Genomic DNA, 27,536 nt, shown 5'->3' on the forward strand with positions numbered 1-27,536 from the left:
AAAAATTCAAAAAAGCATGCAGTGTACAAAGCGTCTGATTAACTAGGGAATTCCAATCACATGCAGATAGCACTGTCATCTTAAAATGAAACACAAACTTCAAACTTAAAAGTATTTAAAAATAAAAATCATCTTACTATTACCTAATGAATTTCAGTTATTACTCACTGATGATAACCAGATACTAATGAATAATTATCTTCATATCTTTGTATACTCTACTTCATTCATTATATAACAACAACTGATATAATCTATCAATAACAATTTTAATTTTCTATACCCTTGTAAAGTTTTAAATGAATAGATAGATAGGCTATGGATCTTAAACAGAATGTTTGAACATTGCCCTGCCCATATAATGCATAAAAACCGTTAATAAAATTTTATTTAAAAATGGGAATACTTAAAAAACTATGAGTGATTCATACAGATTACCTACCAATTTTACCATTATGTAAACAGTATATCATCAGTCACTCATTTTATGTCTCACAGCAGCAACACCAAAGTTCCATAGTTATGAAACTTTTGAACTCAAAAACTTCGCAGAAATATTTAAATAGTACACAATGTACGTAATTGAAACATTCAATAATACAAATTTTACAGTAATACACTATAAGTCAAGGAAAGAGGAATGCCTTTATGGCATGCTAAGTCAGCTTGCATTTGCATTACATATGGGAAGAATAGTAGCTTCTCACTAAATAAATGGATTATTTAATAAGCATGTAACAATCTCTTGGTTAGGAACATGACTGAAAATAGCTCAGAAGATTGTCTTTAAAATCCTTAATGAATATGAACAAAAATAATAAAGCAGATAATTTTTTAAATCTTAAACATGTACATGAACTCTTGCTCCACAGACATGGATACGTGACATGGTAGAGATAAACAAATAATATTAAATACACACTGTAAGTATCCTCAGTTCTCCAGCATTAAATGAATGCAATAAGAGGGGAAATGGAATCCCGAGAAAAGGGAAATCCTAAAAATGGGAAACCTCTGTGATAATACAATTTTTAAAAAACTGAGAAATGACAGCTCTTTCTCTGTTATGTATGTGTGTGTGCACATGTGTCTTCATATGTGTCAGAATTCTATAGAATTTAAAACAAGAACAGGATCTTATAAAAATGGAGAATTTATAATTCTTCTTTTCAGCATTGCTACAGCACATCAGTTATCCACATTAGCATCCCATAGTGGTTGTAAGGTTTAAAGCAAAATACAATTTATAATCTAACAATAACAATTCTAATTCACAGTTTTTCCCTGAGCACCATTCAAGGGCTGTGAAAGGAAACTTCACTGATCCACTTGGGCAGTATATTTTCCTACACCAATCCACAGAATTGCTGTTTCATTTTTTTATTTTTGCACTGTTATAAATGTCTCTAGTAGTTCAGGAGATACTAGATTGTAAAACCAGTTCAATGACAGGTTTTAGTGCTTTTCATTTACGGTTTTGTGTTACCGTAAATGGAATTATGGAATCTGGTTTACAGAAGGAATGACAGTGGAAAATAAGCCATAAAAGAAATCAGATATTTTTGTCCCAATTTGTGATACTGGACTCTGCTTATTTATATGTTTTAAAATATATCATGTCAAAGCTGAATTTTGAAAAGGAATAAAACTGTAAATATTTTAAATTCCCTAACATTTATCTCCTATTAAGAGTTCTCTCCAGTTCCACAACTTTGTCAGGAAAAAAAAAAAAAAAAAAAAAAAAAAGACAACTTTAACTAAAAACTTTTATCATAATTAACTTTTACCATAATTAAAAATTATTTTAAATTAATAAATGTAATACTTGAAACAGTTTTGACTGCTGATTTGTATTGATGTAATCGATTAGAATACAAAATTTTAATAAAAATATGCTTATTTTTGGTTACAATATGGCAGAAAATTTAGACTGGTAAGTGGTAAAAACACTGGAAGAAATAGAATTACGTTTGGCCTGATGAAATCCAAGTAGAACATATGGTGGACTCAGCATCTTATCAAAAAATTTACACTTTACTATGTTCACCCACTTTATAAATAAACATATTCACTTTTTCTATTTTGAAGAAAGTATAGCATAAATCACATTACTGTTAACAATTTTTCCCAATTAAACATATCCTTAGAACTTTTTATGCAAAAACATTAAAACACAATGAAAATATTCTTCCATCAAAGCTAAATTTGCTTTGAAATACTACTAAAAAAAATGAACATGCAAAAGATGGCAGTGCTATCAGGTCATACTATTTATAAAATTAGCTACATATCTAAAGCACCTAAAAAGTAAAGCCAAAAATTCTGTAAATTAAATGCCTACAAATTATGTAGCAGCAAAAACATTAAATAATCTGTAGATACAAGTGGCTGAAAGAAACTTAACATGAATAAGTAATGTATTTTTAATTTTTTCTATGTGCTGAATATTAAAAGATATCCAAAAGAAAATTCTTAATCAAAAGAAAAATTAATATTTGCATACTCAAAACATTCAAGTATTTAAAATACTAATGTTTAATAACTGTAATAGAATTTCAAGTAATCAAAAACTGAACTTATCACAAAAAAGTTAACACTGATTTTTAAATTCGCATTTTAAATTAATGAAGGCCTACTGTTTGTTCTTCATAAAGTAAAACTGACCAAAGAGAAGTCTTTATATTCCCATCCATCCCCCTTTGAAAAAAAGGAATGTGAATTTTTATTTAACATTTTATACTTAAAACAGATCTTGAAAACACAGTTTCCAACTAAAAAAAAGCTAAAAAAATTTCAATTATTCTTTAAACATATAGCACAACTGTGAAATGGATGAAAATGACACTCTTTTTATATACTTTATGATAATCTAAGCATTAGCTGAGAGTTTTATGCTAAATTTTTGTTTCCTAATTTTGAATTTTTTCTGGTTTGGTTATTTCAAACACGTGAATCAATACAGCTGGGATCAGTAACATTCCTCAAGATGCAGACCAAGTAAGTTACCGGACTTTACATACTATGATTTCTTTAATGGAAGGTTTTCAACAGATGCCATTCATATGCCATCTCTACCATTTCCTTGCATTCAAAAATTTAACCACAGCTTGGATAGAACTGCAAGGAGTTGGTTGCAGATAAAAAGATTAAACTTGCATAGTTTTACTTTCTTTTGATAAAAATTCAAATTTTTTAAATATTCAAAAATTACATGCAATTAAATACCGATATCTTTCTGAACAACTCATTATTAAATTTTTAGTTTTATAGATTACTCAACAATGATAATCCTTTACATTCAATTTTAAGATTTGATTACAATTCGATTTTAAGAGGTAATATAATTTCATTTTATGTCATTGCTTTTTATATGAGAAAGATGGCCCCGAAAGTGAATATTTCATATTCATATCATCTGCAAAACTATCCTGTCATTCTGAATACACACTGAATCTCTTCTTCCCTTTAAGATATTTACCATTTAATGCTTTCTACCATCTTCAAAATTTGTACAGCAAAGCCTTTCCATTCAAAATATCTTCTTAATACATTACGTACACACTGTTATGAGCATTTTATAATCATATAACAAATATTAAACAAAAATAAGATTTTAACTGATAAAAAAATATAAAATTTCTACCAATAATTCTGAAAATATTTAATCTTGGCAAACTTAAGAAAGAATTTTAAATTATAAAAATACAAGAATTAAAAACCCCAGTAGAATTGTTTCAAATAACCATGCCTGCTGTCACTCATTATTCCATAAATTTTCAAAAATAAATTTATTACATATATTAATCATATTCTTTAAAACAACACAGTTCCAGATTTGTATTTTAAGCTACTATACAGCTTATAATAACAGTTTTCAAAACATATTTTAGGGTATTATAAGAAAAAAAGGACAACACATTTTAAAATAATTTAATTTAATAATAATTTTTTAAGTAACCACAATTTTAAAGCTATCTTAAGAGCAAAATTTCTTAGATATTACCACATAACAAAATAGTGCTGGGAATCAAAATTTTTATGCTTTAAAAAAATTCTTTCAAAAATAGCAAGGAAGGGGAAATTATTAATATTACTTAAACTATAAATAAAAAAGAAGAATAAATATATCAAACAGTGCAATTATTTATGAAAAGCACCTACAAGGAGAACTAAGTTCTTACCTCCTTGTCTTCAATATCATCGACTTCCTTCTCATCTTCTATGAATTTTACAGATGAAGTTCTGTCAGCCTTTTGGTCCCAACTCAAACGGCTATCTTGCTCTCCACTGTCTCTCAGCAAATTTTCTATTACGAAGGTGGGAAAAAAACTTTAGCTTTGCTTTACAAGTTACATATTTTTACAACACACATGAAACATCACATACTGATTTTTTTTTCTTCTCTTAAATTTATGAAAGAAAACTTATCACAGTTTTAAAAAAATCATCTAGCTCCAATTATACTACTTGGTCATCCTGAAAATTCTGTGGCTTTTCAAGTCAAAGTTTGTTTCTTCTTACCAATTACTGGTAATGACCTTGATTGAAAACAGATGTTTAAATACCATCTTTTTTTCTCCTTTTGCACAATTTTAGCATATGTTGTGGCATAGTTTTGTTTCCATGAACTGCTAAGAATGGAGAACCTGAAAGCTCATGTTCAGCTTACTACGCTCTTTTATTTTAAAAAAGGAAAAAATGCTAGTCAAACCATTCACAAAATTTGTGCTGTATAAAGGAAAGGTGCTGTTTCTGATGATGGATTTTGAAAAAGGTACTAAAAGATTAATCATGAGAATTTTAGCTTCGAAAATGATGACTGCTCTGGACAATCATCCTCTATCAATGAGGACCTATTAAAAGAAATTATTTCTGAAAATCCACATTATACAGTTTAAAAACTATCAGAAAGACTACATATCCCAAAATGTGCAGTATTTTTTCATTTGAAGAAGACTGGTATGAAAATCACTACAAAGTATGGGTATTCCATACTGTAACACAGCAGAATATGCTTGCCTGAGTTCCCGCATGTGCTTATTTGCTGAAAACAAATAAAGAAACTCCTCTTTTAAAGCAGCTCAGTAATGGAGAAGAGACATAGAAAAATAATGTTACATTCAATAATGCTAGAAGAAAAAGGTCATGCAGTAAGGAAACTCTGTTAACAAACTTTAAGTAACATCAAAAAGGGCCCTCCTTCCAAAAAAAGTAAAGTGTATTGAGACTACAAAAAAATTGTGTATTATAATTGTTGCTATCAAATTAGACAATAAATTCAGATGACAAATACTGTTCTCAAATGGCAGTTTAAAAGCAGAAATCAAAGCAAAGTATTCAGAGCTGACCAATCATTGAACTGTGTTGTCTTCTTTCATGATAATGTTCAGCCACACATTTGGATGAATGTCACACAGACTTACTGAGCAAGACAGGGACATTTTATGTCATTCCCCATATTTACCAGATCTCGCCCCTTTGGATTTTCATCTCTTTATAATTTTCTGAATGCCCTGGTGCTTACTTCTTTGGAGACTGTCACACAGCACGAATAACTTTTTTATGAATAAACCTAATGACTAGAAAAAGAGTTTTCCATCTGCTGGAGAGATGGCAAAATGTCATAGAACAAAATGGTGCTTATGTGAAATTTTCTTATGCTTTTGTACTGCTTCATTTGTATGCCATCAAAAAAACTGCAAAACTTTCTGGATGACCTAATATATTTCTTCATATAATATTTTAATCAAAATGCCTTGTTAATAACAAAATTTCATATTTAACACAGGATTAAACAGACTTAGGTTTCATCTAATCTGTTTAAAACAACAGTCTCTTAATAGGTAATTTAAACAAATTACATAACATAAATTATTATTACCAATTTCTTTAAACAAAAGAGACAAGGCAAGGGATATTTTTGGAAGAACACATAGACAAACCATCACCAGTCAAAGAAAAAGCTCTCTTAAGTTGTCAAAGATTTTGTAAAGAATTGCTTTATCATGCTACACTGAACTGGTAAAGCTAGAAATAACAGAAGTTTAGTGGCAAGCCCAAGAGTCACCTCTTGAAAACACTTACCACGTTAGCCATCTTAAAGCAGTTAAAGCTTGTAATACAAATTAATGTTGCATCAAGGATTTAACATAATGGCATATATTTATAAATACCTGTGTATCACAATTTCTAGTAAGAACATGTGTCAGTGCATATGTCATTCTTTTAGAAGATGTTACTCTTTAACATAATATGGACACAGGTATACCTCGCTCATTCATACTTGAATCTTTTTGCTCTAAAATTTTTCAGCAGATTCACTGCCTTTTTCATGCCGGTATTTCAACTTCAACAAAATTAATTATCAAGCGCTATTTTTGGCCTAATATGAAGAAATTTATTAAAACTGCAATTCAATCATGTCTACAGTGCCAACGTTCTAAAATTAATAGACATTCGAAATCACCGTTGGGTACCTTTCCTTGCCTGATGCAAGATTTATATACATATCCATATTGATTTCATAGGTCCTCTTCCACCTTCTGAAAGTAATCGTTATTGCATGACAATTATTGACAGGTTTACCAGATGACCGGAAGTTATACCTACTGCCGACATGTCAGCTCAGACGACTTGCAAAACTTGTTAAGTGTTAGTGCTTAACTGGATAGCTAGATTTGGCTGCCCGGTATCTACAACAACTGATCAAGGCCGAAATTTTGAATCTCACTTATTTAAAGATTTAATGAAAATTTTGGGTACACATCGCATTAGAACTACTGCTTATCATCCTCAGTCCAATGGGCTGATTGAGAAATTTCATAGGCAACTTAAAAGTTCAATAATTGCTCATAATCCAAAATGGACTGAAAACCTGCATATAGTTCTGTTGGGTATCAGATCTGCCATTAAGAAGGATATGAATGCTACTGGTTCTGAACTTGTCTACGGTACCACGCTTAGATTACCCTTAAATATGCTAAACGCTACTAATTTCGTATCTCCTACTGAATCTTATGTGTCACAACTTCGATCAGTCATGCATTTAATTAGACCTATTCCAACCTCTAGACAGGTTCAACCATCAATTTATGTACAACCTGCACTTCAAACCTGTTCTCATGCATTTCTGCATATCGATTATGTTAAACCCGCCACTAACTCCTTTACACTGGTCCTCATGCCGTGATTAAATGAATGGGCAAAAATGTTATTATTAAGGTAAATAACAAAAGATTACAGTTTCAATCGATCATTTGAAACAGTATATATGTTGTCAGAACGTATAGATTCATCTGTAATACCTCAGTTTCCACAGGAAGTCTGCAATGACTCAAAAATTGTTCCAAAACAAGTAGTTACCGGCAGTGGACATAGTGTTCATTTTCCTGAAAAACTAATCACTATAATATGATTAAAGTTTTCTCTTGTGATTTGCTGCAAAAGTGTATAATTACTTGATTCCCCCCCCATATATATTGAGAGTTACATAAAATGCTTATTAACTTTTCATTTCTGTTTAACTAAGTTACGCATTGTATGGGTATATATTTCAACAGTGGCGGCTCGTGGCTAAAATTAGCGGGGGTGTTGTTCCAAAAAAATTTAACATTTGTTTTAAAATTATGTAAAAGGAAACAAACATGTATAAAAAGAAAATTTATTTTGAAACTTCATTAAATCTTACAAGAAAAAAATTAAACATTTCTTAATTACTTTAACCAAAATTATTACAGTTCAATCTTTGTCTAGTCATTTAAAAATGAAATCCATTTCTCTTGATTTAATTTGCTCAAAAAGATCAATAATTTTCTCCTTGATCTCTGGATGACAACTGAGGAAATTTTCTTTATTGAAAGCAATGCAAGCACATTTAGTCTTTCCAAATTCCTAGTGCATTTTAGAAAAGTTTTCATTCTTTTCAACTTTGAAAAGCAGCGTTCTGCCTCTGATGTAGTCACGGGAACTCTCAAGTGAATTTTTATCAGTTTTGTAATTTCACCAAGAACATCATCTAGATTATTTTCGAAGATAAATTTCAACAGTTCAATTAATTTGCAGTATTCATGGATATCAGACCTACAATAGAATACTTTTAGTTCAGTTTCAAGCTTTTCTTTGCTAATCATTGGATATGCCCAGTGGTCAGTATTATTTCTTTTGTAGAATGGTCATTTCTAAAACTAAGCATTTCTTGTTAAACAATTTAGCAGCTGCTAAGTGTTTAGTGGAAGAATATCTGTGCATTATATCAATACATAGTATAAAGTCATATATTTCCTTAGCTTCTGCCAACAGTGTCTTTGAAAAATTCTTACAGTACTTTGAGTTTCTTAATTCTAAAATAGAAGTTTTGAAAACTTTAAACACACTAATTTCTCTGGATTGCATTTAGTTGTATATTATTTCAACATGAGGTATCTGATAAAAAATCTCTAACCAAAACTTGAAATTATCATCATTTAGATATTTTAAAATTCCTGTGCTTTAACACTAATCTAAAACAAACATCATATTATGAGTGCAAAATATGCAATGTTGGACTCTGTGTGGATCCTTGTTTTGAACTATATCACACACAGCAGAATTTTTAAATTTTGATTTTATTCAGAATATATTATTATTCTTAATTTCCTCTTTTTTTATTTTGTGTTTGTAATATTTGCAGCTTTGTTTTATTGTGTATAGTATTTGTTTTCATGTGCATAGTAATAATTTTAGTTTTTTGCATATTTCATTCATTTGTATTAACGTTATATTTTTTATTTTAATACATATTAAATAGAAGTATAGTAGATATATAATTTATAAATTTGGAGTCTTTTTATTAAAATGCTGATTTTATACGAATTTTTTTGTAAACTTAGGCTTAACTGCTTAAAATGCGCGGGCCGGTAGTGACGCTCCGTTTCAGAGCGTTCGTTCCCGTGACTGAGTTTTATTTCCGGTGTGCTGGTCCTCAAGGGGTTAAGGATTATGTATTGTAAAAGTATAAAGAAAGAATTAAAGACTAAAGGGCACACTCTATTAAATAATAATAAGTGGAAATAGGGGGTGCTGCACAGTGCTTATTACGAGCTGCCACTGTATTTATATCAGAATTTAAGTGTATTATTACTATTTATATATTTTGTATTTCTTTTTTTTTTTATACGTGCATTTTAAAATATAACTGTCATTCAAAGGTGCATACCTTAAACTGGAAATTTACAACCAACCCCTTTTGTGTCGTGACTGAGTCACTGGGGGGATACTCTGTGGCAGTCTGTTGTTCGACTGCGTACGCAGTCAATCCATGTCATGTGGTTAATGTAAAAACTGCTAGTGCAGCAGTGAACTCGCCCACTTCGCCCTTAGCTCAAGCGTAGGATGTATGAATTTTAGTTTAGTAGTATTCTGTTATATTATTTCGTTATGTTATGTTAGCTGTGTTTAAAATTATGGTGTGTGAGAACAAAGTTATGTTTCACGAAATGGAGTCATGTCTTTGAAGGATATACACCAAGCCTTAACCTCCACGCACCATAAATTGGTGACCCGGCTACTCACATAAAGCTGCGTTTTAGTTGTTCGTTTAGGAGTTTGGTTCCAGGACTTTTGCGTTTTTCCCTTCAGCTACTATCATGGACGAGTCTGCTGCCGCGAAGATATCAATTTACAATCCTATTGACCTGGCACTGTGGTTTGCTATGTGCGAATCAACTTTTACTTTAGCCGCACCCAAGCATGTTACGGAGCATAAGACAAAATTCAACTACTGCATCGCTCATTAGCTGCGTTTTATTTTGTTCCTCCTAATATAGCCAAAGGTATTTTAGAAAAAGTTTCACATTTCTTTGAATTGGGAAAACATAGATAAAGAGGCAAAAAAAATGTTGTTGAATACGAAATTATAATTTCAAAGTTGAGTACAAAGCCACACTCAATGAGTAAAATGAAATCACTACAAAATATATCAATAATCAAACTTTTTAGATTGCTGAACTAAAAAATTTCAGGAAAAAAATCTTAAAATGTGCCTAAAAAACATATTTTTACTTCCTTGTATGAAGTAAAGGAAGTACTGTAATCACGAAAATTTTCAGGTATTCAATGAAAATATTCATTTAGACTGCTATCAAATACAATTTAACAATGTTTTTGCATGACATCTAGAAGATGGAAAGAACAGAATAAAAGACTCTTTTTTTCCAAAACGGGTTGCAAGAAGGATTTTAAATGAATTCAGAAGAGATTTTTTTTCAATGTAGCCTCAGAATGTTGAAATTTTGTATATAGAACTCCTATAACATGTAGTTCACCTCCCTTTTTGGTTGCAATCAGCCACACCAAAAGTGTATATATATAAAGACATAAAGTAAGAAATTTAAAACCAATGTTTCACAAAGATGAAAATTTTGAAATTCATAAATAATAAATTTCAAATAATCTAATAAATGCAACAAAGAATATAATAAATGTAAAAACCAAAACTTTTAAACATTCGATACCCTAATTCAAAAAAGTTCCTTAAAGAAATTAAAAGAAAAAGCATAACAGAAGGTTAACTCATTCAATATACAATATAAGTCCGTAATCCAGACTCGTCGGGACTTCGGCAATTCCGGATTATAGATCATCAATTTAAATCCGATAAGATGGAATGCAGAAATTATACAATTAAAAATATAAACCCGTAATTTATGAAATAAAGAGCAATTATGATCTAAAGGGTATCAAAATTTACAAAAAAAGCTTAATATTTATTTGTTTACTTTATTAAACAATCCTTTCATAAGTTGCTTCGCTTTTTCTGCTAATACTTTCTCTTTAATTCTATAAACAGACATAATTTCTTGTTCAGTTACAAAGTTCCACTGTTCAAGTCCTGTAATTGCTGTGTCGAGAATACCGACTAACTTGTCAATCGAAATTTTTTCATTTTCAATAACCTCTGTAACTTTTTTCACTATCAGAAGTGGTTTTTTCTGGGTCTAGAACCATAATAAAGATTTTGACATCCATTAATTGATTGATGATTGGGGCATTGTTGCCACAATGAAAAACTTCTGTTATATCATCTACACTTATTACAGCTTCTCCACATTTCTTTACAAAATCCATTAACTCGAAAATTTCACCTTTAGTTTATGATGTCCGAAAATCTTCAAATTCGTAACTATCATCTTCAGTGTCCTCACCATGAAATATGGTAGCTGGCCATAAATTATGCCAAGCATTTTTTAACGTATCTAGAGACACATCCTCCCACGATCTTGTGATGCTCCACACAGCAGATTTTATGCTAAAAAATTTCAAAACATCTTGAATAGTCTTGCCATTGTTCAAGAAATTTAACATGGATTTTTAAAATGCTACTTTATATTTGCATTTCAGCCTGTGCACAATTCCCATATCCATAGGCTGAATGATAGACGTACAATTTGGAGGAAAGAATAATATGGATACATTATCTTTCACTAAAACTTTCAATGAAGTATGCGCTGAACAGTTGTCAACTATCAGGACTATTTTTGAGTCATCAGGTAAACCAACGGAATTCAAATGTCGCTGAGCCTCTGGTATAAAATGATTTTCAAACTAATTATTCATCAACGCTTGTGTCATCCATGCTCTTTTATTTTCACAATATATAACAGGGAAAATCGTTACTCCTTTAAATGCTCGAGGTCATGCATGTTTCCCGTTTAAGAAAAGTGTGCACTTTTGCTTTCCTGCAGCATTTGCATATGCTAAATTGTTAGTCTCGTTTTGGAATCTTTGACACCAGCTGGAGCCTTTTCTGTAGAGGTTGCCAATGTATATCACGGTACATATTGCCAGAAAAGACCAGTTTCATCACCATTGTTAATTTGTTCTGGAGATTAATTGTTTACTAGTAATGAGTTCAATGAATTCATCTGCAAATTGTTCAGCAGCTTCAGTATCAGCTGAAGATTTTTCACCTGAAATTTTTAATTGTCTTATACCATGGCGATTTTCAAATTTGGTTAACCAACCTGTGGAATATGCATACTCAGTCTTTAAGTTCATTTCTTCATATAAAATATTTTGGCTTAAGCCATTAGCATAGCGACTTTTAGCATAACGAACACTTTTTCTGTTATTCATTGCAAGTGGGGTGTTGGAATACACAAAATATTCAAAAAGTTTCTTTTTCGTTTTGCTTATGTCATATACAGTTGACTTTCCAATGTCATACTCCTCGCATAATTTTGAGACAGATATGCCTTTATACATTTTTTGCAGCAATTCCACTTTTTGTTTGATGGACATCGAAACATGCTTTCACTTTGTAAATCCTTTGGCAGCTCCAGAATTGGAAACTCTTTTTGCCATAATCGAAAGTTTAAGCTTAATTTTGATAAAATTGCTCTAACAGTCTGCAAAAAATAATAACCCGGATCTAAGTAGAAGATTAAGGAACTGCTCAATCTGCAACATTAAATGAAATGCTTTAGAATCAGTAAAGATAATTTTAGCCTAGCTTATACTGTTCGTTATACATTAAACGCGCATGCGTAAAGCATACAAAAAAAAGTTGTGGCGTTGAGGACGAGATTATAGACCATTCCGAATAATGGACTTTGTACTGTACACAAACACACACACACACACACACACACACATATATATATATATACATAAACTCTCTGTTTCTCGGCTCCAAAAGCTCAATTGTTTTACTCTTATATGTTGGTAAATTGTGCATTTTTTGCTTTCAAAATTATTGAACTATGTTGTTCTTATCTTCTGTTAAGTTTTTATGATTTTAGTTGTAGAACTATCAACAATTTAAAAGTTGTTTAAGTGCAGGTAAGCCATTTTTTTTTTAACCTTAGCTGCCATATTTGTTTACATATGAAACTAGTAGAATAGTGAATTAAGTCAGCTTTTACACCTTCAGTGTCTTTTTGCTGAGTGGGACCAAACGTAAACTTTCAGTTTTATGCACTGAAAAATCTGCCCTCTTACCCACTGGCTGAATTGCTTGTTTTTGCTTAGAAACTCTAATTTAAATTGTAAAAATTGTTTTTGCTGTTTTATATTTTTCTACATTTTTCAATTTTTGATAGAGATATTTTCAGATTTCGTGTATTTTTGGCTTGCCACAAGTGAGAACTGAATTAAATGAATGACAACTAACGTAATTCTCTAATGTAAATGGAGGAAATACATTTAAATGAAATGCAGCAAAAAATGCATATAATTTAATATTCTGTGTACACATCAGATTTTTTATTAATTGTACTCTCCACAATTTTCCAGTGAAATGCAATGCTAAATAAAAACTTTCCAGATTTTAGTATCCAGTCCTTTTTAATTAGTCCTTCAGGCAAATATTCAGCACTAAAATTTAACTAAATACTTAATTTAGTTTATTAGATAACTAACAAACTAAATTCAAGAATAAAAAAATGCATGAAAAACTTACCCATGCTTTCAGGATGATACTCTTGTTGTGGAAGTAAAAAGCAAGTTAACACTTTAGCACCATTCCTCTCATTCACATCTGTTTGGAATTTTAACATTGGCTGCGACTAAAAGGGAAAATGAAGTATACATATTGTTACAGATTTTGTACATACATGTAAATAACGTTATATGAAATTATATGTGAAATTCTAGTATTTTTTGTGTAATGTAACATGAAATGCTTGAAAGAGATGATGCTCAGCCAGAAAAAATAAGATTACATGGTCAAGTCTATTTAACACTGGCATAAATTTAAACTCGCTAAAATGGCGAGATATTGGCAAGTTGGTGATGATTTTGGCAATCCTTGTATAACTCTAATTGGTATTGTGATTGAATAAATTTAATTTATCCCTATACGTAACTGAAACCATATCCGTTCCTCACATGCCTTCCAATAATTTTGAGAAGTGGAAGGTACTATATTTCTCGTTGGCCAGGGAAAAACTATACAAGACTGGAAAAGCATCAGTTTCTCAGTTGCGATTTGCATTATGCTGTGTTTAAAGCTCTTAGCAGTTAGAACTGTAATTACTGATTGCACTCTGTGATACTAAGAACAGTGGTACGAGTGCTTTTGTGGAAAGTTCCAGAATTGTAAAGTGCTTCTTTTGGTAAAATAAATTATTTCAAGCTGACATCATTTTTGTGTGCATTACGAACTCGTACACTCACAGCGATATAAGAGTGTGTTTATCCATCATATATAAATGTGTATGTGCAAGTGTATGTGTATATTATTTGCTTTTTTGATGTCATCAGTAATAAAGCCTTTCATCTCTTCAGTATAAAATTACCTGATAATAATTTATTGGGATAATTATTTATTTATTCTTTAATTTACATGAAGGGAGTAGAAATTTATTGTTTTCAAAAACTGTTGGTATAGCAATAAAATTAAAAACAATTGCCTTTATATGTCTAAATGCATAAATGTGCATGCAGATATGTGTAGGTGACTTTTTAATAAGAACAGACATATTTGTGAACAGATTTTGACTAACAGAGGGGCACATTATTGTCAGTCCTCCACACGTCTGTCCTACATTGTGGAGCAGCCGTCTTGCTGGCTTATGTCTTGACTGCAGCCTAACTTGAACAAAATGTCAAAGAGTGGTTTTTTACATTTTTTCTGCACCTGTGAGTGGTACTAGAACATCTATAGCTTCCTCCCAGACTAGAGATGCAATGTCATTTAGTGTCATTTGTGGCACAACCTTTTGAAGCTCCTCCCTCATGATGATGTGTATCACACACTTTAAGTTATCAACATCTGTATCAGCCAACTCTGTGGACACATTAAACCTCTGAAATTGTGGTTGTTTTCATCGAAGGCTATATGATGGCAGTGTTTCACGAAGGCATCGATAATGTCATACTTCTGAGACAACAAGACCTAGGTACAAGTCCTGGCCCTTCATGAGATGGGGCTTTTTTTTTTTTTTTTCCTCTGCAAGAATAGAGGGGTATTTTTCAGTACAGAGGAAGTACATCTTGAATGTAAGCTACTGTGTATGTGTGAGTAGCAGTCTTTCAGCTTGCAACTTTGCATCAGTTGCAAGGCAAAATGAGTTTCTGAAAGCATTTCTGAAAACTGTTCAACAAGTGCCTCATTATTGTCGAACCACTGTTGAGCAATTCTAGGGGTAAAAACCACTTATATACACTTGATGAATGAGCTGAAACATTATAGGCTTGGAATGTTCTAGAAAATGGAGAACATTATTCACTTGATGAACAAGCTGGAACATTCTAGATTTGGAAGGTTCCACAAAATGAAGAACATTCTCTGATAAATGGAACATAAAGGAAATAAATTTAAACAAAAGTCAATTTTTAGGTGATGGATTTTGATCTCAGTACCTTCGGTTGTCGAATCTGACATCTTACCCACTCAGCCATGTGCTTTGTCAAAAAGAACAATTTTCGCTACGATATCTACATGCCGCACAGAGAATCAGTTTTAAATCTTTCTATGACCAACCAAATCAAAACAAATTTTACTCATGTATGTTTTTCCTCACAGGGGCAAACAAAAAGAACTCAACAAGAGATGAACAAGAGATGATTTCTATTAAGCATTACATAGTACTTTAAATCAATTTTATGGTATTTTTGAGGGAGTATTTTATTATTTTCCAACATACCTGCTTCAAATCACCTGTCAGTTCAGCAGCATGGCAAACAAATATTTCCAGAGAACAAAAAAAATCCCTTTACTCCCTAAACTTTTATCCGTAAACTACTGAACTTTTATTCCTAAATTTTTACTGAATTCTTACCTTTGATTGCCAAATATAAATAATTTAATCTTTGAAAGATTCTAATAAAGCTGTTCATTTTCAACACATAAATTTATGACTCTCCACTTTTGTACCTTTGTTAATTTCAACAGATGTTATGAATAATCTTTACACACATGCACTACAGTACTAAAAGATTCTGAGTTAACATGTCATTATAGTAACTCTGATATTCAAGACTTTCTAACCTGAATGATTATAATATTCTGTATACAGTCAAAAGTCGTTAATTCGGACACCCATAATCCGGAATGATCTATAATCCGGACTTCAAAGCTACAAACTTTCTGCGCATGCGTCACATTGATGCGCGTAAGACTTTTACGGCTGCGAATATGCATGTCCGCATGCGCGTAATACGTTTACGCTTACACGTTTAATGTATAACGGACGGTATAAGCTAAGCTAAAATTATCTAATTCAGTTAATGTTGCAGATTGCGTTGTTCCTTAATCTTCGAATTGGATCCGGCTTATTATTTCTTGCAGACTGTTAGAGCAATTTTATAAAAGTAAGCTTGAACTTTCGATTATATCAAATAGAATTTTCAATATACTATATTTACTAATATGTAAAGGATCTACAAAGCGAAAGTATGTTTCGAAGTCTATTAAACAAAAAATGGAATTGCGTCAAAAAATGCATAAAGGCACATCCTTTGTTTATCTAAACTTTAACGTTTGTTTATCTAAACTTTGTTTATCTTCAACACCGCAGCACACAATGAATTAGAAGTTGATCTGTCAGCACTATCTTATCTTCAGGGCAGATGTTTTTATTTTATTTGGCTTATAATTCCTTACTAAATGTAGTATTTCATCTCGGTGTACTCCGTCTTTGATATTATTTAAATCAAATTCCTCGTCATTATAATTCGCTTCCGATAATGAAGAAAGTGACACAGAGGTTATTGAAAACGATTAGTCGGTATTCTCGGCACAGCAATTATAGGACTTTAACAGCAGAACTTTGTAACTGAAGAAGAAATTATGTCTGTTTATAGAATTAAAGAGGAAGTATTATCACATAAAACGAAGCAACTTAAACAACTTACATTGAAAGAAATGTTTAATAAAGTAAACAAATAAATATTAAGCTTTTTTTTTTGTAAATTTTGATATCCTTTAGATCATAGTTGTTCTTTATTTCATAAATTACGGTTTCATATTTTTAATTTTATAATTTCTGCATGCCATCTTACCAGATTTAAACCGATGATCTATAATCCGGAAAAATCAATAATTCGGAATCGCCGAAGTCCCAACGAGTCCGGATTAACGACTTTTGACTGTAATACTCTGTACCCTTAAGTTATAATATACATTTTGAAAAATTAGAAAAGTGAAGAAAGGCATTAATAAAAAGGTAACAAATTAAACAAATTTTTAAAAAATTAATTAGAAAGGAAATAAATCATGTTAGATTACAAACACGATTAGTAGATACATCACAAAGTCATACAGAAGTTAAATCATAAAATGCAGTATTTTATGAGCATTCCTACACCCCTTTCAGCATACTTAATAATTTATTTATTTATTTTATTTATTTATTTTTTTTTTAACTTGTCAACAAATTCAGATGTTAATGAAGAGGGGGATCTCATTTTTAAGGGTAGACTTGAAACAAATGCAGTGTACTTAAAAACTACTACCTTACATTAAAATAAAATCATTCTCAGAGAAAGGAGAAAGATGAAAAGGAACAAACCTGGTTTTCAGCAAGCCACAGCGCTTTTAAATTCAAAGCAGTTACTGTAATTGGAAGGTACTGTAACCTAAACAGAGAAACATAGTGAAAGCAACAGAAATGAATCAAAATAAAATAGCATTTCATTATTTCTTTCATTATATATTTCTCCCTCCCTTCTTCCTCTCCAATATATACCTTGCCCACAAAAGTCCTTACTTTGCAGCTGTTGGTTGTACACATACTTCCAACTGCAAAAAGGTTTTAAATGAAGCAAATATTCACATTTTGGCATTTTAAATTTTTAAAAATCAATTTTATAAAAAATTATGAAATATAACTTTTTATGTAGTCCCCGGCTTGTTAAATTTAGAAATATTTTATAATTTTATGCTTATTGTGAAAAATTAAAAAGAAAAAAAGTTTGACTCTCATACAATAGACAAACTGACAATTTCAAAATTTGGGATCTTCAATATAATTTCCAACTTACCATGAAGAGCCTGTTAATAAATATATTATACTAATTTGAGGTTCATTTTTCCTCCTTAAATGCTGTTCATTGATAGTCTTATGTGATTTACTACTGTACAAAGTTTTATAATTTATAATTTTGTTACAACTGGTTTGCCAGGAGATTTTTCACACACATGTACATTTTCAAATTCTGTAAATGCTTTTTAATATTCTTAAGGAATTTTATTCCTTAAAATCAAACTATAATAAAGAAAAAATTCACTAAACAATTATTTTTAATTTATGCAAATAATGCTATAAGTTGGTGATATTATAATACTGAAACTGCCAAATGTTTTAAGATTTCTAAATGTATAAGATTCATCTGAGGTGCAATACCACGTCGGATGGTATGGGGGAGTGCAACAGTCTCCAAGCTTCACTGAGAATGTCCAATTTTCCAGGAAGGACTTCAGAATCAAGATGAAGTCTTCTGGGAATTGAGCTGGATAAGTTTACAGAGAAACATATATACTAGACATGGTCAAATGCCTTGGCCACATCTAGCATAAGGACGGAGATGCTCACTTTGTTCCCAAAAGTCGATCCGATGAATTTAGAAATCTGGACTAGTTGATGTGTCATCGACAACCTTTTTCGGAACTGTACTGTTCATTAAGAAAGAGGCTGAGATACGGTTGGATACGGGTGTAAATAAGCCTTTCGAGAATTTTTCCCAATAAAGAGCGGAGACTGATGGGTCGGTAGTTGGAAGGCTTTTCAGGCAGTTTTCCTGGTTTATGGAAGAGAAAAATGTTGGGGTGTTTCCATATTTTCGGGAAATGTGCATTTGTCAGACAAGTGTTATAGATTCCTGTTAATTCACAGATAGCACTGTGTGGTAAATTCTTGAATAATTTATTTGAGATGTAGTTACGGGGCTTTTTCAGATTTGAGATGTTTAATAATGCCTGTGATTTCTCTTGAGGTGGTAAGCTGGATAATATTCCTAGGAAATAGTTAATCCATTCCTATACTGCATTTACAATGAGAGTTTCAGAATCCTTATCTACAAAAAAATCATTTGGTGCAAACTGTTGGATCAGGTCACTAGTAAAAGCTTCATCCTTTTCCTGATTAGTGTATGCAAATATCCTCCTTGCTTCATGATTGGAGGAGAGGTGGTTTTGGGATTTTTAAATTTTCTTAGGACATTCCACAAAGAACCATCTTCCAAATTGAGGTTATCGATCTTAGCACACCAATTTTCATTGCGATGTTCTGCAATAAGGCCATCGATTTTTCTTGTACGCCTGCTGATTTCAGCTTTGGTGGCAGGATCCCAGGTTCTGCTGAACTCTTTGTGTAATATGATACGTTGAGTGATGAAGTTACAAATGTGAATGGGGAGCTGCCCATGAGTGTAGGAATTTTTGACAGAAGTAGATGCTTGATGCAGAAAGTCCTGAATTGATGCAGTAAAAATTTGTGCAGTGATGTGCAATAAAAATTTGTGTCATCCACAGTATGTAGGTTTCCAACATCAAAAGATGTGGTAGCAGCAATGTTATGCAAGAGATTCCAATTCCTTTTTTTGAGTGGGGACGATGTCTTTGTTTGCCACAGGTTTGTTGATGCCACATTTCGCTATCACAGGCATGCAATCAGAAGAGAGTTCAGTAATAACATCAAGTGTCATTGGAATATTGGTATTTGAAAGAAAAAAGGTCCAAGATATCCAGTTTCCTATTGACTATGTTTAGGCGATACGTACCTTTGTCAGGCATGAACATATAAATTGAATTATTCTCCACATATCTGTGTATCACGTGACCACTGGAGCTGCTCAAATTACAACCCCAATCCACATGTTTAGAGTTAAAATCACAACTGATGAAAGTAGAAATGTGACTTTTAAGAAAGAATTCCAGGTTGGATTCTTTTATTTTGTTGTCAGAATGATTGTAAAGGGCACAGAATCGGGCATTTCTGATTTAAGGTAAATCCACGTTCATGCACACAGTCTCGAAACCTTTGCTATTATCATTCATGACAATGCATGAACTAGAAGTACATTTAACATATATTATTGCTCCACTGTCTCTGTGTCGTAGACAATCATATCGGTAAGAGTTGTAATTGGAAATAAGCAGTTTATCGTGGGAACTGCAAGTGCTTCAGTGACAAGACACATATCTATGTCGTGGACCCGTAGAAAATCTTCAAGTTCTGCAAGTTTTGTAATGAGACTTTGCGCATTCCATAGCGCAACAGTAATTGGTGCAAAAGAGATCGATAGCTTATCCATGTATTCTATGATTGATAGGTTATCCATGTCAAATGAGATTGATAGACTATCCAAATGGAGGATACCTTTATGGAGTACTTTTATATACATTACAAAAGGGGAAAATCATGAAAACACACATGCAGCCAGACTGTTCACCTAGAATCAAACCCACGTCGAACTACGAGTGATCAGCAACTTTAACACTCATCTGCAAACGATTGTTCTCATCTACTATTGTTTTGTTGACCATATATAGTTGTTCTCCACAGCCAGCAGCTATTAAATTCCCCTGTAAATGAACTGGAACACAGTCACAAACATGATTGTACAGTCTTACTTTTTTTAAATTTATTTTATTCTAAATGCAACAAAAAATACAGCAATAATAGTTAATTTACATGATTCTTCATAAATTCTTCATTATCAAGAATCAATAAGGGGGTTTCATCAAACAAAAGCGTACATGTTATGAGTGTGTTGTGATCTATCTAATAGCAAGAGAAGAATCTAATAAAATTTCCTAAATGCATTTTAAATATGGAATATGCTCAATTTGACAGTTGATTGATATCAATATTTAACAGTACCAATCAAGAGAAATTTTCAATTATGTAAAATATAGAAATTTGAATCCTACTTGAATACACTGAATGATTATTATTATTATTATTTTTTTTTTTAATTTCTCACTTATAAATCAATATACTCATTACAACTGCATTTTCAATCATACAAATAAAAGATTTGCAAAAATATTTGTTATTCCAGAAACATCTACCTATATAATACTTTCAGTTTTACTTTTGGACTTGCGAAAAAAATATTCAATACCTGGCCTTTTAAAAAAATTATTTTCCAAGTCAACTCAATTTACAATCAAAAAAAGGGGAGAAGAGGGGGAAAATCGCCCAAAAGAGGGGTGTTAAGGTTTTTTTTTTTTTTTTTTTTTTTTGCTTTCACTCAGCCCACAGTCTACTAGTCTGCTGTTACACACTATTGCTAACCCCCCTTTTGTTGTCTTTTTAGCTTTACTATCCAGCATCATTTTCTTCGCATTTGCGCCATATACAGATCAACAGTAAAATTACAAAAATTTCAAAAGCAGCATAGCAGTACATGTTTAGAATTCCCAATGCAGTGAGTGTTAAGTGTAGGCTTAGTTTCTTTTCTTTTCTTCCCCCCCCCCAGTCTTTTCTCAGTTCCTCATACAAATGTTCAGTTTTCTTAGTAAGATGGCTTGCAAAACTATTTTTAGTTTTTTTCTTATTAATGTTTTGTGTGTTTACTTTATTCATTAAATAGCTTGTTCTTGCATCTATACCTCATAAAATTCAATTCAATAGCAAAACTGTAAAATATTTAAAAGCAGCCTGTTCTTAGAATTTCCGACGGACAGTCTCGTGCACTGGAGATACAGTTTTTTTGTCTGTACAGTGTTGCCGCTGCAAAGAGTGAAATTGTTGAGTTTGTTAATCAAAAATTCGTGTAAGTGTTACAATATATGGAATACATAATAAAACAAATTCAGGCTTCCAGGTGCCCATGTTTGGGTGGCAGACTGTGTTATTCAAAATTTGATGGCTGTTTTTTCTCAATGTGAGAAACATGTATACATTCATGTAGATTTTTCATTATTTAATTTTTTTAATGTAATACTAGGTGATAATATCTGCTGGCAACAATTTGAAAAGTAACACGCCCTTTATAGTGATTCAAAGCAAAATGCCATTTCGGGACTGATATATCCCATTCAGGACTAATGCCCCTTCTTAGACTAATAATATAAAACAGGTTATCAGGACTGGATTCTAAAATGTATGCATGTCCATCATATATGTGTTAGTGTAAACATACATACTACATATGTAACTATATACATGCATCTATGAACACATACATGCACACATATATAAATTTCTGAAGTCCTGATAAGAGAAGAGCATCTTACGTCATGAAGCCTATTACAAGAATATTTTTAAATAATTCACATAAAAAAAATTAAAAAAATAAAAAAAGATGAAACATTTTCTGCTGCTACAATTCAAAATAATATTGCAATTAGAAGAATACAACAAACTTACCTATTCCCGGACACATCTAAAACATGTAATTCTTTAAGCATCCCTGTTTCTTCAGGCAAGAAATTTAACCTATTTTCTCTCAGAGACAAAACACCTAATCTTACTAAATTTCCTATTTGTGGTGGTAACTGAGAAAGTCTATTTCTATCCAAATTCAAATTTGTTAGATTTACTAATTTTCCTATAGATGAAGGCAATTCTGATATTAAATTTTCTGTCAATATAAGTTCCTGAAGAGATTCACAATTTCCAATTTCAGGGGTGAGAGATAACAAGCGGTTCTGGTCGACCTAAAAGAATAATGTACATATATATAATGTCTGAAAATTTGAAATATCATAATAATTTCAAGCATTGGTACTTCTTTGTTATAGTAGCCCCAAGCCTGAATCACCAATCAATTGAAATAGTTTGCTAAAATCTGGCTGTTTATACCTGTACTTTTATGCCTCGTCACGTGATTATATATTAGCACTGGCTGCATGTTCTTATATCTCCCCATGTAATCATATATTAGTGCCCTGTTGTATTTTCGCTCGGGCCACATGTTTTTATATTATTCATTTTTGATGACGTTTTCGAATTTACATCACTTATTTAAAAATATATTCACTGCTCCCCCCCTTTTTTTATGTGTGTGTGAATATAACATTAAAAATCTTTAATTTACTAAATAATGAGGTGGATGCCATATAAATTTTTCAAGAATGTGACCTTTTACCTCATAAACAAGTAGCAAAAATGGCCACATGAAACTTTACGTTAACAACAAAACCATTTTCAGGTGCAATGTTAAAAATTACAGAAATGTTGGAAATTGGTTCGGCAGTATCATTCGTCAGTGTTGTTAGATTTATGTATTGTTGAGCAGAAGAGTTAATGTCCATGAAATGGTGTAACAAACTGCTTAATAATGTATGAAAGTGCTGTAGTTGACTGGAACAATTACATGCGATAAAATAATAATGATAAGGACTCTTAAAAATATTCTTAGGAAACAATATGTGAGTATTATTGCTGTTATTATATATTGTGTTGTTTATTTCAGGTATGTGAAGTCAGAGTTGGTGTCATGGAGTCAGAATTGGAGTTAGGCAGATTTTTGGGTACAGGAAGCCTGAGCTGGAGGTGCTAAAAACATGTTGACCCCAACTCCAGTTTTTGTTCCGCAGTTTGAATTTGAAATGAAATTAAAGTGAATTGAAAATAATAATAATAATAATAATAATGGCAAACTGAGTTATTATTTTTATTTATGAACTATATACATTAATAAATTATTAATTTTTATTTTATTGATATATTAATAAATAAATATAAGGAAGGAGGATGGATATGATATTTGCCATTATCGATTAAACTGATTCATTTAGTTACTTCATTTAATTACAAATCTTATTGGTAAATTTAAGAACGCAGCAAGAGCAGCAAGAACTCCCAAAACTGATGCCATTTCTAGGAAGCGAGCAGGAAAAGGAGCAATAATTGATCAAGCAACATGATGGGGAAGTACATATTAGATGATAAGCCCAGTGTTTCACTAACAGAAAGACTGCAGAATGATCTTACAGAATTGGAAACACTTCTTCTACACTGCATATAGCCACAAAAAAGCTACAATCTGAAGAATGAATAGAAGGCGAAAATGGAAGACTGTGATGTTTGTTCTTTCTGAAATGGAGGTTTAATTGCAGAAGGAATCATTTCTTAGTTTGCTAGACAATGAAATCTTGCTGGGTTCAGTATATATAGATCCAAAACACAGAGTTTTGTTGGATGACGAACAAATTAAAAAGTGAAAAAAAAAAAAAAAAAAAAAGCTATCTATGAACTTCCATTAAGAATGAAATCATTTTCAGAACAAATGGAGTATTCAAATCAGGACAGTCAAACTGCAGACACTGCAACTGAGTCTCTATCATCCTCTTCCAGTGATGAATTAAATTTTGATATATTTGTATAATATTGAAAAGGCTCAGGCAAAGCAAATTAAAATAAAGAACTAAGAGCCTTTAGCTATAAAAATGAAAAAATACAAACAAGATTTCCACATGGCCTTTGATGAAATAGAGAATACTGTTTCTCATAAATTACTAATGACATTTTCGATTTCATAATAAATGCTAATATAAATAATTTGCTATGCCATCAATTTTTTTCTGTAGCACCTATTACTTCTTTTATATTAAAAAAAATAAGCTGTAATCCATGTGTATATGTTTACATGTACTATATGAAGTAGTCAGAGTCGGAGTCGATCATTTTCCCTACCGACTCCACACCCCTTGTTTATTTTTAAATTCGCAGTACCCGAGCTTGACAAAACCATAGCTGAGATCTTGGCACAAATCTAAAATCATCAAATGTGGTTGGGGGCGGCTATAACAAAGAAGTCCCAAGTATTTTCTCACAGTTTTACCTTGCTGGATTTTAAGCATATACTAAATCTTCACACTCAAATGAAACTCATAATACTGACACTAGATTTTTTTAATGATCATTATAGAATCTTTCTAATTACTCTGCTATTCAACAAGAACTGAGTTGCTCGAACTAAAAATTATAGTTTCAGTATAAGCATTCCTTTAATGGCCATCATATGACTCTTTATTTAATCCAATTAACATACGAAGGTCACTCTGAAATTTTTCAAATACATGCAGACAATTAAGTGACAGAAAAAAAATCAACGGTTACATCTGAAAATATGAAATATTTTAGCTAAGTAGATGCTTTTTTTTTGGCCACCTGTATTTATTCTACTCTAAATTAGAGTAGAATAAATTTTAGGCAGAAGAAAAAATGAAGTTGATGAGAGGACTATAACTTTCTATGATTTTAAAGTGGGATTAAATAAAGAAGAATGTATTCAATATTTACAGTTAGCACTTAAGGTCCTATCATGCTACCATATTTATATAATTTACATAATTTCAGAGAAACTCTCTTCAGGATGAAGGCTGTTGTCAGCAATAATCCCGAATAATGTGTCTGCCATACAGAAAATGAAAATCAATGATAACCAAACAAATGATAAAGAAGGAACTTAACAATTGGATTCATCACCATACATAAAATTATTCATGAAAAATTGCATGGGAAAAAAACTATTTTGCCATTGAGTTCACCATAATTTAACTGAGCACCAAAAAGAGGAGCATGTCAGAATTAGTGAAAAAAAACCTTTAAATTACTTAAAGATGATGACCACTGCATTATTTCTACAATTGTAACTAGTGATGAAACATACATAACATTTTTTGATGCTCCAATATATCAAGAAAGTAAAGTATAGGTCTTTAAAGATGATCCCACACCCATGATGGTGAAAAGACATGAGAAAAGTAATATTTGCTGTTTTCTTCAGAAGTACAGTACTGGTAAAAAGCTTGGAAAGACAGAAGACAGCCATAAAGCTTGGAAAGACAGAAGACAGTCACAGCTAATTGGTACACCACTAAGTGTCTTCGGAGAAGTGAATGTTAGAGAAATCATGCTCCACCATGACAATGCATCTTCTCAAGCAACAAGACTGACAGTCGAATTTCTTGAACGAACACACATTAAAGTGATAGGACATCTATCCTATTCACCTAATCTAGTTACGTGTGAATTTTGGCTATTTTTTAATCTAAAAAAAGACCTTTCGTGGACAATGTTTTCATTCCGAAGATGAGATTGATGAGGCTATAAATGCATTTTTTTCATCAATTCCAAGAAATGAATGGCCTCTGGAATTGAATCTTTGGGAAATTTGTCTCCAGAAGTGCCTTGATGCTACAGGAGAAGACTCTGAACACTCCTATAATTTCATAAATATAACTTTAAAAACCTATGTGTATCTTAAAAATTTCAGAGTGAGCCTCAAACATGCTTAAGTAACAGAAAAAGTGAAATTAAAACAGTTACCCAATAGTAGTCATCTGAAATTTTAAGTACCTGATAATAATAAAGCAATAATTTATTCCTCTACTGAGAAATTTAAAAACACTATTTTTTTGCATATCACAGAAACAAATTTTCTTTTAACCCCTTCGAGCCAGGTAGTGAAAACGTGCGCTTATCGCGGAGGCCGGCAGTGTCTTCCGCGAGCGTCTCTCCAGGGCCGGGGGCTTTTTTGCTACTAAGCCTAAATCCATGAAATTTCCGAAGTATCAACACATTGTTTAATAATGCTCTATAGAGTATTTAAACGGCTTAAGCTTTATAGATATTTTTATATATATACTTTAATTTCCTCATTTCTTGTTTAAATGCATATTTTACACATTTTATTTTAATTACTCACCATTTTATGGCTTTTAACATTATACATCTGAAAACTAAATATATTACTTAAAATTCTCTTTTCGTATGAAAAATTTGAAAACAGGGATCTACACACAGTCCTACGTTACATTCCTTGAACTCGTAATAACTCATTTGCCGTTTTGAAGGATTTTTCCAGGAATGTGAACAAACGAAGCATCGTCGTCTCATTTTCTTATCAGTCTCTTCTGAACAAAGTTTTGGAAAATGCCTTTCAGTTAATCTTTCAGAATCAATATCAGAATATCAGAATTTCAGAATCAATATCTGAAATATTTTGCATCATTTCTGCTATTTCATGCTCTGTTAAACATTTTCGACGCTTCGACATTGAAACGGTAAAAACAGAAAGAATTCACGTCTAACAAGATCTAATTATTTTCTAAAAACTGAACTGTAAACGGAAATACTCAACGCTTTAGCGTATATAAAACTTCTACTTACAATAAACAACTACCATGTGCGAATAAAGTGCGATTTAAAGAGACGTCATAAATCACGCCATTCGGAAACATTTAGTTCCCCGTTTGTTTATATAATCAAAACCACGTGTATGTGAGTCATGCTTCTCTCATTTCGAGTAGAAGGTCTAATGTACATGTATCTGAAACGATATGGACATACAGTGCCATCTTGTGGCAGAAATTATAGTTTGAAAAACGTTCCAAGGTACTGGCACAAATATGTGACAGTCGGTAGAGAACGCAACAATCCTCTGGCACGCCTGCGTGTCGGCCGGTAGATAAGTGTGTTCGTTGCTGGCACGTATACGTGACAGTCGGCGCGAAGGGGTTAATGCTTGCCTTCATTTAATGAATATGTCACCCGCCAGCTGTGAAAATTAACACAGACAGCATCGCTGCTTCTTGCATTAATTCAGCTTTATATTATTTGTTTCAATTAGGCTATGGCTAAAATAAACTGTTTCAAATA

General features: G+C 31.8%; 1 protein-coding gene across 2 annotated transcripts in view; it reads right to left on the reverse strand.

Annotated features, from left to right (window-relative positions):
• The window catches only part of LOC118200448 (protein scribble homolog), a 187,756-nt gene that overhangs the window by 117,242 nt on the left and 42,978 nt on the right, over positions 1-27,536 (reverse strand). For both annotated transcript variants that reach the window (XM_085811973.1, XM_085811972.1), the window contains exons 8-11: positions 22,296-22,585; positions 17,490-17,556; positions 13,436-13,541; positions 4,182-4,306 (exon numbers count right to left, since the gene is read on the reverse strand). In XM_085811973.1, the coding sequence (XP_085668099.1) occupies positions 4,182-4,306; positions 13,436-13,541; positions 17,490-17,556; positions 22,296-22,585 (588 nt within the window). The remainder of the gene's footprint in view (positions 1-4,181; positions 4,307-13,435; positions 13,542-17,489; positions 17,557-22,295; positions 22,586-27,536) is intronic.

Source organism: Stegodyphus dumicola, chromosome 2 (assembly GCF_044657685.1).
Source record: "Stegodyphus dumicola isolate Sdum_Otavi_A_Nest chromosome 2, ASM4465768v1".
In the NCBI taxonomy this organism is placed as follows: Eukaryota; Metazoa; Arthropoda; class Arachnida; order Araneae; family Eresidae; genus Stegodyphus; species Stegodyphus dumicola.